Source organism: Chelmon rostratus, chromosome 13 (assembly GCF_017976325.1).
Source record: "Chelmon rostratus isolate fCheRos1 chromosome 13, fCheRos1.pri, whole genome shotgun sequence".
NCBI classification, from domain to species: domain Eukaryota; kingdom Metazoa; phylum Chordata; class Actinopteri; order Chaetodontiformes; family Chaetodontidae; genus Chelmon; species Chelmon rostratus.
This window is the reverse complement of record NC_055670.1, coordinates 14,619,224-14,632,033: the sequence shown is the minus strand read 5'-3', so window position 1 is coordinate 14,632,033 and position 12,810 is coordinate 14,619,224. Positions and strand designations below refer to the sequence as shown.

The 12,810-nt window shown below is 41.4% G+C and overlaps 1 protein-coding gene across 2 annotated transcripts in view; it reads left to right on the top strand.

The window, feature by feature from the left end:
* The window catches only part of galnt13 (UDP-N-acetyl-alpha-D-galactosamine:polypeptide N-acetylgalactosaminyltransferase 13), a 37,115-nt gene that overhangs the window by 8,804 nt on the left and 15,501 nt on the right, over positions 1-12,810 (top strand). For both annotated transcript variants that reach the window (XM_041950916.1, XM_041950915.1), the window contains exons 2-8: positions 1,109-1,277; positions 4,133-4,299; positions 5,112-5,319; positions 7,578-7,748; positions 8,447-8,564; positions 9,379-9,559; positions 11,316-11,455. In XM_041950916.1, coding sequence (XP_041806850.1) covers positions 1,109-1,277; positions 4,133-4,299; positions 5,112-5,319; positions 7,578-7,748; positions 8,447-8,564; positions 9,379-9,559; positions 11,316-11,455 — 1,154 coding nt within the window. The remainder of the gene's footprint in view (positions 1-1,108; positions 1,278-4,132; positions 4,300-5,111; positions 5,320-7,577; positions 7,749-8,446; positions 8,565-9,378; positions 9,560-11,315; positions 11,456-12,810) is intronic.

The window sequence follows — 12,810 nt, the reverse complement described above, 5'->3', positions numbered from 1 at the left end:
ACGACACACTCTTCATTCCTGCACATCCTGTATGCCTTCTGCCTGTACATGAGCTGCTTTTTGCCAGTATAGAAATGACACTTTCCCGAGTGTACAGTGATGCAACGAGCACGCTTTGCTGTGCTCTCCTCAGCTGTAAGAGGCAGATATTAAACCCTGCGTCTGTGACGTCCACTACAGAATTTGTATATGGCCCAATGCTTTCAATAGACAATCAATAGTTTGTTAATTCCTTTTGTCATGGACTCTTTTTAGATTAGAAACAATTATAGACACACTTTTTTTCTCAGAACAGAAGCTTATGTATTAATAGATATGATCAAAGAAGTAGATTTCTAACAAACCTCGACTCCAAAAAAGTTTGGATGCTAATAATAATTTTCTAATTCTTTTTGACATACACTCAATTGAAAACAGTACAAAGATAATACACTTCATGCTTCACCTCATCAGCTGCATTGATTTTTGTAAATATCTCCTTATTCTGAATTTGATGCAGCAACACATTTTAAACAAGTTGGGACAGGAGCAACAAAAGACTAGGAAAGTTGTGGAACGCTCCAAAAACACCCGTTTGGATCATTCTACAGGTAAACAGGTTGATTCATTACTGCGTGGGCTCAGGAGCACTTTGTTGTTGGGGAACACAGTTCGTTTGTAAATGGTTTTATTCTGGTTTCATTTATGCTTTACACAATTTCCCAACTTCACTGAAGCTTCACTTTCAGTCAAACCAGTATAACATTTAAAATATATTCATTCAACTTCTGCGCTGTTAGTTCTTGAAAAACCACCACAACTCTTTTTTTCCCCCCACTGGTTAGAACAGGGCACACAGCCAACAGACGGGGGTCAGCAAGGTCAGTCAGTACTCATTACTCTCAGTTCCTTTTATGGAGGAGATGTGGAGCATTTGTAATTTAGTGGGCCTTTATATCGTAGTAGTTCTTTTCATATTGTTTCCTTATCAAGATTAGACTGTATATACAAAGTCATTCATTTTACAGCACTTTGACCTTAATTTCTCTTTTACTTACTGTGAGAAAAGCCCCAATAATGGGTCTGATTTCTCATCAGATATCCTTGTTTTGCCTCTGTAATGTTCCAGCGGTGATATCTCGGAGCCACGAGGGACCGGGGGAGATGGGCAAGGCAGTGAACATCCCCAAGGACGACCAGGAGAAAATGAAGGAGCTCTTTAAGATTAACCAGTTCAATCTGATGGCCAGCGACATGATTGCGCTCAACAGGAGTCTGCCGGACGTGAGGCTGGATGGGTGCGTAAGCTTGGGTGTCTTCCAGATGCATGCTGTGAATCACACAACTGACCCTTTAACACCTACACACACACACACACACACATCCACTTTGCAACAGAACAGCATAACACATGTCCTCACCTTGCTCCTCCGCTGACTACAAACCTGCCTTTGATGCCCATCACACATTGCAAGGTGCCCTGGGTTCTTTATCAAAAAGCTGACATTTCATCTTGTGTATTTCATTATTGTTGTTTTTTTTTCACTCCTTAATGTCTGCAGACCTTCATGCCTGGTTGGCTAGAAACTGTTCCAGTATTGAGACAAATGTGTTCGATGGGTCAGCAAAGCAGCAGGGATTCTTTCTCTTGTCCAAAGAGCCAGTCAGACAGTGACTGTTTCTGCAGATGAAATGCTCTGAACTATCAAAGCAAAGTCAATCTGGTGATTAAAATCACTTTTAAACTGTTGAGTCCATCGGATTTTATTGGTATTAATAACTGCAGCTAATGTGAAAAGACATCTCTAATCATGGCCACTGTTTCACTGCAGAATCCATCAGATCCCTGAAGTGTGTACATTAGGCCTGACATTTGAGTGGGAGTAGGGTTTTGTTTACTGTCACTCAAGATCCACTTGAGCACTTAATGAAGATCCAAGGAGCAATTTGTGTGAAACATGAGCACATTCGTCTCAGGCTGCTGACACGCGCCGGCATTCGTCTCTCGTGGAGACATTATCTAAGTGATTCATGTTTAAATATTCCGGCTGAACACAAGTTCTCCTCAGCACTTTCATTAAGTGGATGGCGACGGCCCCGCCAGTCGGATAGATTGTGAGAAATAGGCCATGAGAACGTCTTCTCTTCACACCTACGTTCCACAGTCTTTTTACGCTATTCATGTCTATAGCGAGAAAACGCCAAGTCGAGACTTTTTGCAGTGTGGAGATGCAACTATAAAGATCAATTTGCCTGCGTAGTGCAAAAGAAGACCTATATTACTCGGAAAAGGGAACATTCAGCTGATTGCAGCTCCTCCAGTTTTCTGTCCGTTATGGCTCCATACTTCTCTCAGTATAAATATTGCAGCAGCTTTATTACAGAACACACCTTAGCCTTGCAGAATTTCACCAACCGTGTGGTGAAAATTACCCAGAGCCACGCAAAATTGTCAGTCGCTGCCTCTGAAGGGCAATAACATTTTGTCTTGAAGGCAACCTCTTGGCCTAGTTGTGTCAGTCAGCGCTGTCACTTTGAATAGACAGGACCGAACCGGCAATGCTGTCTGCTCCGATGGCTTCTTTCACCCTCCGTCACCTCCCGCTACCCCCCCTCCTGGCCCGGCCGTCCACCTCCTCCACTTCTGTCACGCAGCTCATTCTTTATTCAACATCATCCACTACAGTTTGCCACATTCTCCCTGTTTGACTGTGACAGACGTCCCGTCAAGCCAAGGACACGCTGACATGGCTGTCAACACTGGTTTTACTTTTTCTGCTCTCTTTCTGGAGGTATTTGTCAGTAAATCTCATATGACAATGTTTTTGCACTGACGGCAGCATTGGATAGCAACAGGACACACTCGGATTCTCCTCTCATGCAATGTAATGGGCTGCAGGCGTGGAGAACCTCTGCGACTGCAGTTTAAAGCATCACTGTAGTGTTAGACCAAATTTAGACTGGGTGTGTTTCAGGTTTAGGTTTAAGCACATAGCACATGATTATGTTCAGGTTTTAGCCATTTAAGTTTCATTTAGCTGCTACTAGTGATTTGATTTTCAATTAATCACTTACTTTTTTTAAATATTAATGAGCATTTTGTCTAGAAATTTAGCAAGAGTGACAATTGACCATAAAATCAGTGTTCAATTAAACTATTAAACATTTGAGAAGCACAGCAAATATTTGTGATTCTACCTGATAAAAGGATTTCTGTGTGACCAAATATTTTATTCTTTTTACAAAACAACAAACACACTGTTATACTTCAGTTAGAGTTATTATAGCAATCAGATTAGTGGGATGATGTAAAGATGTATTGTCATAGTTGTAATTCAAGATTCAAAAACTTTATGGTCCAGCAATGACAATGCAATGCAGCAGCGGCAACAATGAAAGTCTTTCACTGATGTGTGGCTCATTGGAGATACAATACAGTACATGTAAGAACATCAAAATGCACATAAAAAGACACAGTTCATGCAGTGAAATGCTGCATTCTAACAGGAGTAAGAGATAACGTTAAGGTAAAATGTTGACGGTCGGTGGAAGTTAAAAATATATATGTACTAAATATAGAGTACTGTATGCTGGCTCAGGTCAGTGAGTCCATAGGTTTCTCCTCAGTCGGATACATTATAATAATTTTATGACACATAATAGCCACTGTTTAATGCATTAAAATGTGAACAGAAATTATTCTGAGTGGTCACTGGGTGCTTTAAGTGAAGTAATGAAATTCCTGAGGTGTAGGTAGATATAATACAAGTTGTTATAAGTCACTGTAAGTGGTAATTTTCATGAAAAGATAGCATTAAATCTATAGAAGAACAACACACAAAACACTGTAAAATTTATTTGTTTTATTTATTTGCTTAGTTGCTCACAACAGCCAATGAATTGAGGACATTTGAATTTCACTCATGTCATTTTTTCCCCAAGAAACTCTAAAGACACAGTTGACTCAAATTATTGATAAAACAATTTCTGCTTTACCTTAAATGACACTTGGCTTTATAATTAATTCTAAAATACCTCATAATTTGATATAGATATTTATGAGTCCTCATAGCAATTAGCAGGTTGTCAGTATGTTTAAAGTACGGGCATCATAGAAAGTTCTGCTTTACTGATTTCTTTATTGCTCCATCAGCTGTAAGACCAAGGTGTACCCCGATGACCTGCCGAACACCAGCATTGTCATCGTGTTTCACAACGAGGCGTGGAGCACGCTGCTGCGGACCGTTCACAGCGTCATCAACCGCTCGCCCAGACACCTGCTCGTGGAGATCGTGCTCGTCGACGACGCCAGCGAGCGAGGTTGGTCGTCTACTCTCTAAGTAACAAGCAGCTTAGATATTCCAGGTATCCGACACGGTGTCTGACTGAGAGGCAGCTTTAACTCTGTAGTCAAGGATACAGGATGTACGTATTGAACTCTAGTAGGATGATGATCGGTGTGAACAATGTGGGACACAACCAGGCCGAACCAGGCTCAGCACACAATTAATGCAATGCAGCTATTTATTATGGTAGCTGGGATTTGGGGAGTCAATATTTACTCTTTACAACAGTTTACCTTACTTATAGACTGACAAACCTGCACTTTGACCTCATCCTCATCCTTGTGTGCGTGTTTTAAATTTGTATTATTAGATTAGTTTTTTTATGTGTGTAAATTAATTGTCTACAGGCACTTCTGTTTGCACACCCGCTTGCCTTGAACGGCCCCTTCAGAGACCAATAAAGTATTTTAAACTGGATGAACTGAGAGAACAATAAATACACAAACTAAATTGAGATGCAGGGCTGCAACTAACAATTGCTTTTGTTCATTAATCTTCTAATTATATTCTTGATTAACAGATTAATCTTTTGGTCTGAAATATGTTCAATTCAGTGTATTTAAATTTCTTCTTTTGACAGTCCAAAAAGCCAAAGATATTCAGTTTAGACTAAGAAAACAAATACTCATCATATCTGATCACACCTGAAAAGCTGGAGCCACAACATTAATTGATTAATTAATTGATTTTCAAAATGAATTAAGAATGCATTTTCTGTTTGACCAATTCTTTCAGGTCTCTTGAGTTAAACCCCACAGCTGAAATGTGTCTGTTGTTTGGTTTCAGACTTCCTGAAGAAGAAGCTGGAGAACTATGTGCGGTCTTTGGAGGTGCCAGTGAGGATCCTGAGGATGGAGCAGCGTTCAGGTCTCATCAGAGCCAGGCTGAGGGGGGCCGCCGCCACCAAAGGCCAGGTCATCACCTTCCTGGACGCTCACTGCGAGTGTACTGTCGGCTGGCTTGAGCCCCTGCTGGCACGCATCAAAGAAGACCGGTAAGAGCATGAAACCGACCGCACCGAATGCTTCAAATGGTAATCTTTAAATAATGAATGGACTCTGCTAACGAGCTTCTCACCGTCAGTCATTTTAATTGCGGCTCTTTTTCAGTCCAGAAACACGCTCTAATATGCTGGTATTATCATGTTTCTCTGACGTTGCATCACCGGGCGCTCGAGCCAAAGCTCTGTCTGAATATTGATGGGACAGCAAACCCCCAGTTATGAATCCACTGCTCGAGCCTGACGCTGCTGATAGGAGAGGATAATCATTTTGCATCGTCTGCTTCTGCTGCTGCCTCAGAGGAAAACCTAGCTCCAATTACCGTAGCTCTGTTTTTGTGTTAACTCTGCAACAACTGGTGTTCGCAGACGCCGGCGAAGTCGAGATTAAAGTGGGCAGGGGCCAGATGCATGTTTGGTGGCCCGGCTGCAGGAGATGGGTTTTCTTGTCCTTGTTGTGACAGCAGATCTTCAGCTTAGTGTTTGTACAATTGAGACAAATGTGTTAATTTAAAGTGAGAAGGTGTTTCTTCACTTGCTTTTATTTATCGGGGCATTACGCTATTGTTTCATGCTTTAGCTTGCTCTTTGAAAACGAATCTGCCTCTGTGAGAGTGACATGAACAGATGGATGGATTGATAATGATGGATCTCGTGCGATCCATCTCTTATCTGAGGTCAGACACATTCATTTTCCCCCAGGAAGAAATCAGTATCACATGACTCAGAATATTATATTATGGAGCCATTACACTTTTACTGAATGCTGCTGCAGATGTATTGGTGTCTTTAAGTATGGGTGCAGACTGATGAGATGGTGCAGGAAACTGTGTCCACATGATTGATGATACAGGTTGTTACAGGAGGGCTGAGAGGGCTGCTCGACAGCAGGACGGTGGTTTTTACATTCTGTCCCCTGTTGATTGTACGGAGAGTGTGTTCAAAATCATGTATAAAACATCAAGCTGATGTTCGCCGCAGTTAACCGTGTTCCACTGCTGCGCATTTCATCTGAAAAAAAAAACTCATTATCAAGGTTGTAATTACAGGATTCTTGATATTATTATTACCCCGATTACAGAAAAGTTGGGACGCTGTGTAAAACATAAATAAAACTGAGTGTGATCATTTGCTAATCCTTAAATATCTGCTTATTCTGAATTTGATTCAGCAACGTATTTCAAACAAGTTGTTACAGAAACAACAAAAGACTGGGAAAATTGTGGAACGCTCCAAAAACACCTGTTTGGATCATCCCACAGGTAAACAGGTTGATTGGTAACAGGTGATAGTATCATGATTGGTATGAATTATCCTGGAAAGGCTCAGTGGTTCACAAGCGAGGATGGAGCGAGGTTCACCACTTTGTGAACACATGATTGTATGAAGGATGTTACTACATGGGCTCGGGAACACTTCGTAAAACTGTTATCAGTAAACATAGTTTGTTTGTAAATGACTGCATTTTGTTTTCTTCTGAACTTTTCTGGAACCACGGTTGTACAATTACTCTTTAAATTCTGTAAATAAAATATATTTAAATATTTCTGGTGCAAAAGTGAATAAAAATGCTTATTGGACCTCTGTCATGGTCTCATGCACCATGGAAAAGAACAGACATGCATTTTGCTCATATATATTTGTGTTTTGGTTAAGATAACAACCTGCTGCAAAATATTTTGCTTACAAACAAAACCAGTAGTATTGTCATAACTATTCTAGTAGCAGTGTGTTTTTTTTATTTTGATCGATGCAAGAGCATCTCAACTTCATCATGCAATATGGTGTTGTCTACAAAGAATGAAGTAGTCAATTAAGCAATTAGTCAAGCAGATGATGAATTAGCAGCAGTTTTGATAATTGATTAATCAATCAACCAAAATATGTAATATTCTCTGCTTCCAGCCTCTGAAATGTGACGACCTGCTGCTCTACTCTGTTATATGTCATTGTACATTGAATATTTGGGGGTTTTGGACTGTTTGTCAGACAAACAAGACATTTGATGATGATCTATTCTTTGACTTGTCATTGACTTAACTATTGATCAGAAAGTGAACACTCAGCTGATTGCAAATCCTCCAGTTTTTCTTTCCATTATGATTTTCCATTAAATGTGCCCATTAATCAGTAATATAAGTGACCTGGTAGTTCATGTAGGTTGTGAAAAAAATACGTCTCCACACCTCCCCTCATATATATTTTAGGTGTTTTAGCATTGACGATCAAACTGTATGTTTGGTGTCTCTCAGGACAGCTGTGGTGTGCCCTATCATCGATGTCATCAGCGACGAGACGTTTGAATACATGGCAGGCTCAGATATGACCTATGGTGGATTCAACTGGAAGCTGAACTTCCGCTGGTACCCCGTCCCCCAGCGGGAGATGGATCGACGCAAGGGGGACAGGACGCTTCCTGTCAGGTACACTAAGCTGAAATTCTGAAGCTAAATCTGGATCTTCCAGGCGAGTGTGCGTCTGATGCTCCACTACTGTATGTGTAATGTCTTTTGATTCAGAATTAACAGAGAGGAGATAAAATTGCACAAAACAGGTGAAGGGACACTTTAGGTAGGTTGTAACAGATTCTCAGTCTCTCACCGAAGCTGAGAATGGGTTTTTGCATGATGGCAGCAGGTTACAGAGAAGAATGAATGGATAGTTACATTCCTCACAAGACCTCCTTTCTGAAAAGTGCCATTTTTAACTACAGATAATAATAGATCTTTTTCCTCTGATGCAAACAGCTTCCTAAATAGCATCCTGATCGTGCGGTTTTGCTCTGTTGAAGTCTAAATATGAAGCAGCTCATTTAATAAAGAAATAGAAAGTCTGCTTTTTCTTTTGGCTACGCAAAACTAGGCACAATTTGTCATCCCTATGCAAATCACTCCCAGCAACAAACAATATCCTTAATTAAGGACCGACTTTAACATAGAATGAATTAAAAGATAGAAGTAATTACCTCTCTAAGGCTTTGTTTCAAATCGTCAAACAAATTGGTCTTTTATTAAATTCTGAATGTTCCTCAGAGTTCCACTAAGATACTAATAAATACAGCATTAGGAGAAAAGGATTTTTTTTTTTGTTTTTTTGTCTTAATTGTTTGTGTCTCTTGCAGGACTCCCACCATGGCTGGAGGATTATTCTCTATAGACAAAACATACTTTGAAGAAATAGGAAGCTACGATCCAGGCATGGATATCTGGGGCGGAGAGAACCTGGAAATGTCTTTTAGAGTGAGTGACAGACCGGAAGGGGAGGATGCAGTCATGATGCTATCATGTCAGCTGATGTCAGTGGTCACACGCAGCCTCCCCGTACTGCATCCACATCACCCTCGCCTCCACCTTTTTCTTGAATGCCTTCCGCTTTAGATTCAAGGACAGACATTCAAGAAAAATATGAAAAGGAAGAGGAATCTTGGAGAAGCATGTGACAAGAGATGTAGTTGCCTCCCAACGTTTATCAATAATTCACTTGTAAATTCTTTATTTAGTAATCCACATTGTGATTAGAATGCCTCCTAACATTTGAAAATACTTGTATCTATTTCTACTGTTTCAGCGTAAAACAAGGAAAGGATGTGATTATTTCTCACATCAAAGTGCGCTTCCCATCGCACAGCGATTGATTTGCAGCTTCACATGAATGGAAATGACAATAAAACGTGTTTATTGCTGAAAGGGAGCAGGCAGCAGTGAGGAGGGGAAATGTTCTAAATAAAGTCCAGCTTTTATTGCCCTCCTGCTCTTCTGGACGATGAGATTCAGGTTCAAAAAGGAAATGAGAGGTTGTAAATCTCTGTTGTTGAATAAGAAAACATGCAAGCGACGCTGTGAATGATATGACTGTGTTTGTCTGTCTGCTGGTATAAAGCTGCTGTCATGCAGATTCAAAGATATATATGTATATATATAAATATAGAGACGTACAGACATGGATTTAAATGCAGCTTGACTGGTGGGGTGGTAATTGTGCTTGTATTGACTGTATTTCCCTGCAGTCATGCCACTTGCTGTATAAATCTACATTGTCTGCGTGTGTCCGCAGATCTGGCAGTGCGGTGGCTCGTTGGAAATCGTAACATGTTCGCACGTGGGCCATGTTTTCCGGAAGGCCACCCCGTACAGCTTCCCTGGAGGAACGGGCCAAGTCATCAACAAGAACAACAGGCGCCTGGCTGAAGTGTGGATGGACGACTTCAAAGATTTCTTCTATATCATATCACCAGGTACAGAGCTACTGTCTGACTGCACGTTTCCGCTGCTGGAACAGCAGGATCACATGTTGAGGACTATGCTAAAATGGCATGAATTCTGCATGTTTTAAAAGTTGCAGGGAATGTAAAGTTCAGTCTGGATTTTAATACATGTTTTATTCATTACGCGCCGCCGTTCAAAAGCAGATATGAACAGTCCTCACGAACTGTCCGTGCTGCTTGTGTGCTCGCTGATATTACATTTAGCAAATTGATGTGAAAAGGGAAGACTTGTCTACCCTCTTTTATTCCTTTATTCTCTTTCATGGTACTTTATTTTGCTCGTTTAAGACGTTCTCCTTTTGCTCTGTCTTGCGCTGAAATTTAATGCAGCTTTTGTCATCTCCAAACTGAGATTAATTATTTCCCACTTGCCGACACATTTTTAGTGCTCCTCCGAAAATTGGGTTCAGAAATTTGTCAAAGATGATCTCCAACAGAGTTAAAACGCACACAGACAAACCGGAGCAATATGACGGTGCAGATTGAGAGATGAGTACCCCTCCATCTGTCGACTTAGTAATGTGATTACCCTTTAGTAGACAGCAGTGTCTTGGAAATCTCTGGTTAAGTGTTTTAGATGCCAGCCAACCTATGAGGGATCATCCGTAATCTGCCTTTCTTATGGCACAAATTGTGACCTTCTCCTCCACTCAGTCAGGCAGGATTGTGTGGAGGCAGGTGTGCAGACAGAGCTGTGATGGATGAGCCTTTCTGCGCATTGTGGCCCCACAGAGACCGTCTCTTCCTCCAGGACATTAGGGAGAATGATCTGGGCCACGCTGCTGCCAGACCTCACTTATTGGCACAAAGCAGCACAGTATGTTGCTCAGGCTGAATTTGGGAGTGGCATCTAGTGATCCTATTAAAAGTGCGTTCCCCTCCTCGTCCCCTCCTCCACTCTGGTGATTTCAAGATCAAAGAGGCTATTCATCATCTGCAACATGTGATGCTCAGACCCTACAGAGAGAGAAAGGGGAAATGGAGAGCCAGGGGAGGAAGAGTGGCCTTCAGCGGCACAGCTTTTATCTGCCAACTTGAAATTTCTATTTCACACAAGCGTAAGACGCCGGCATATAAGACCGTGCTATTTGCATTGTCTGGCTCCTGTTTGATGGATAATTAGTGCTGTAAGTCTTACATGTTGGCTGGTTTTTGAAAATTGTATTCTATTTTCCCTTATTGCAATCATGCGCTTTCATGATAAACTACCCCAATGGATCTATCTACATGCAAGCTACGAGGCGCTCTGGGGAGAAACCATCTGCCTAATGTGTTTGTAAGTGTCTGTGCCCAGTCGCTGTCTAATCCTTCCTCAGTCCTCAGTTGCATCGATCTGCATCTGCTGATACATGATGCAGTTCCCATTTGGCTAAAATAACACACATCATGGCACACAATATTCCAGCAATTGTTGCATTTGTGCATCTCTGAAGGAGATGCGTTACCTTTAACGTATAAATGTGTGTATAAGTGGGATTTGACTTAGTTTCCTCACATGCCCTCCTTGCAGAATTAGGTTATTCATGCATTAATAAATAGAAAATCCTTCCATGACCACCCACATAGCCCATATTTCCAGGTAGGATTATAAGGTGTTTTTCTTTTAATAAAGGGTCCCTCTGGTGTTTAGTCTAGGTGGTGCAAGAAAACAAACAAAAAAAGTAAATACTGAGTGATGTTCAGTGATGCATATGGCTGAATCCTTGTCTTGGCATTTTGTGTGCAGGTGTGATGCGGGTGGACTACGGAGACGTTTCTTCCCGTAAAGCCCTCCGCGAGGCCTTGCAGTGCAAACCGTTTTCCTGGTATCTAGAGAACGTCTACCCAGACTCCCAGATCCCAAGAAGATACTACTCACTTGGTGAAGTATGAGCTTTCTCATACTCTGATCTCACATAATATCAGCAGATGCGCCGCTATAGGCAGAAATAAGCGTCACAACAAACTGAATTTGAGTCATATATATTTCAATTTGAATTGCTCAATTTGAATAATTGCATTATAAAACTGAGTGTGAACGGCATAATTTGTAATTGATTTTGCTAATTTGGAAGTGGATTCCTATAAGCTTGAAACTGAATGTAGTATTATAAAAATGAATTCTTTGAATCTGTATTTGATCCTTGCCGAAAATTCAACTCACTATATCAGTTCTCACAATTAAATTTTAGCTCACTCAGACACACATCCGGTCACTGAGGAAGAGCAATCGAGTGCAGATTCACGGAACTCCTTCTCTCCTATCTTTATGCGGGAGCGCTGTCTTTTCAATTTGAGTCTCTGTCTTATTGATTCTACATTCAGATTTTGTAAAAAAGCCCTGCCCCGCCCTCAGATAGCCGCTGCTCGTGCTTAGATTCGCTCTGCTTCTGCTCAGACTCTATGCTTGCACTCAGAGCTTCAACCCTTCTCCTCACACTCAGGCTTCTTCTGTAAGCTGTATTCATTGCACAAGAAACCTGCTCTCAGGTTTGTTGTGCAATGACCCTGTGAAAATCAGCCAATGGAATGCCGGGTGTAGTGCTGACCAATGAAATGATCCCTGCCTCGTTGTAGGGGCGACCGCTTTACTTTAGAGCATAGAGAGCAGGAGTGGAAGTGAATTACGAGTAACTGCCCTTAAGGGAAGCTCTGAGAAGTAAAGTGAGTGCGAATGCAGGGTTTAGAGGAAAAGCTTTACAAAATCGGAAAGTGAAATCATTGAGTCACATTGTCAGATTTAAAAACCGCGCTCTTGAATAAAGATAAAGGAAAAGTTTAAGTTGATTTACTTTATTAATCCCAAACTGGGAAATTACTTCTCTGCATTTAACCCATCACTGATTGAAACACACACACATGCAACATGCAACATGCAGTGAAACACACAGGAGAAGTGGGCTGCATTCAGGAGCATATTGGGGGTTAAGTGCCTTGCTCAAGGGCACATCAGCTGGCTAATGGAGGGGGAGGGGATACTCCACCTCACCCAAATTTTTTTGCCGGTCTGGCCTTCCGATCACAAGCCGCTTTTCCAACCTCTAGGCCGCGGCTGCCCCCCGAAAAAGGAGGAGTTCTGTGAATCTGCACTCGATTGCTCTTCCTCAACGACCAGATTAGCGCTACAATGTATGAGATTATCACAGTAAAACCATCTCAGAAGATTTCACAGTTTCTTCTTGTTCTTGTTGTTCTTCTTCATCACCTTCTTCAAGTTACAGTTAGCCATAAAGGAATGGAAA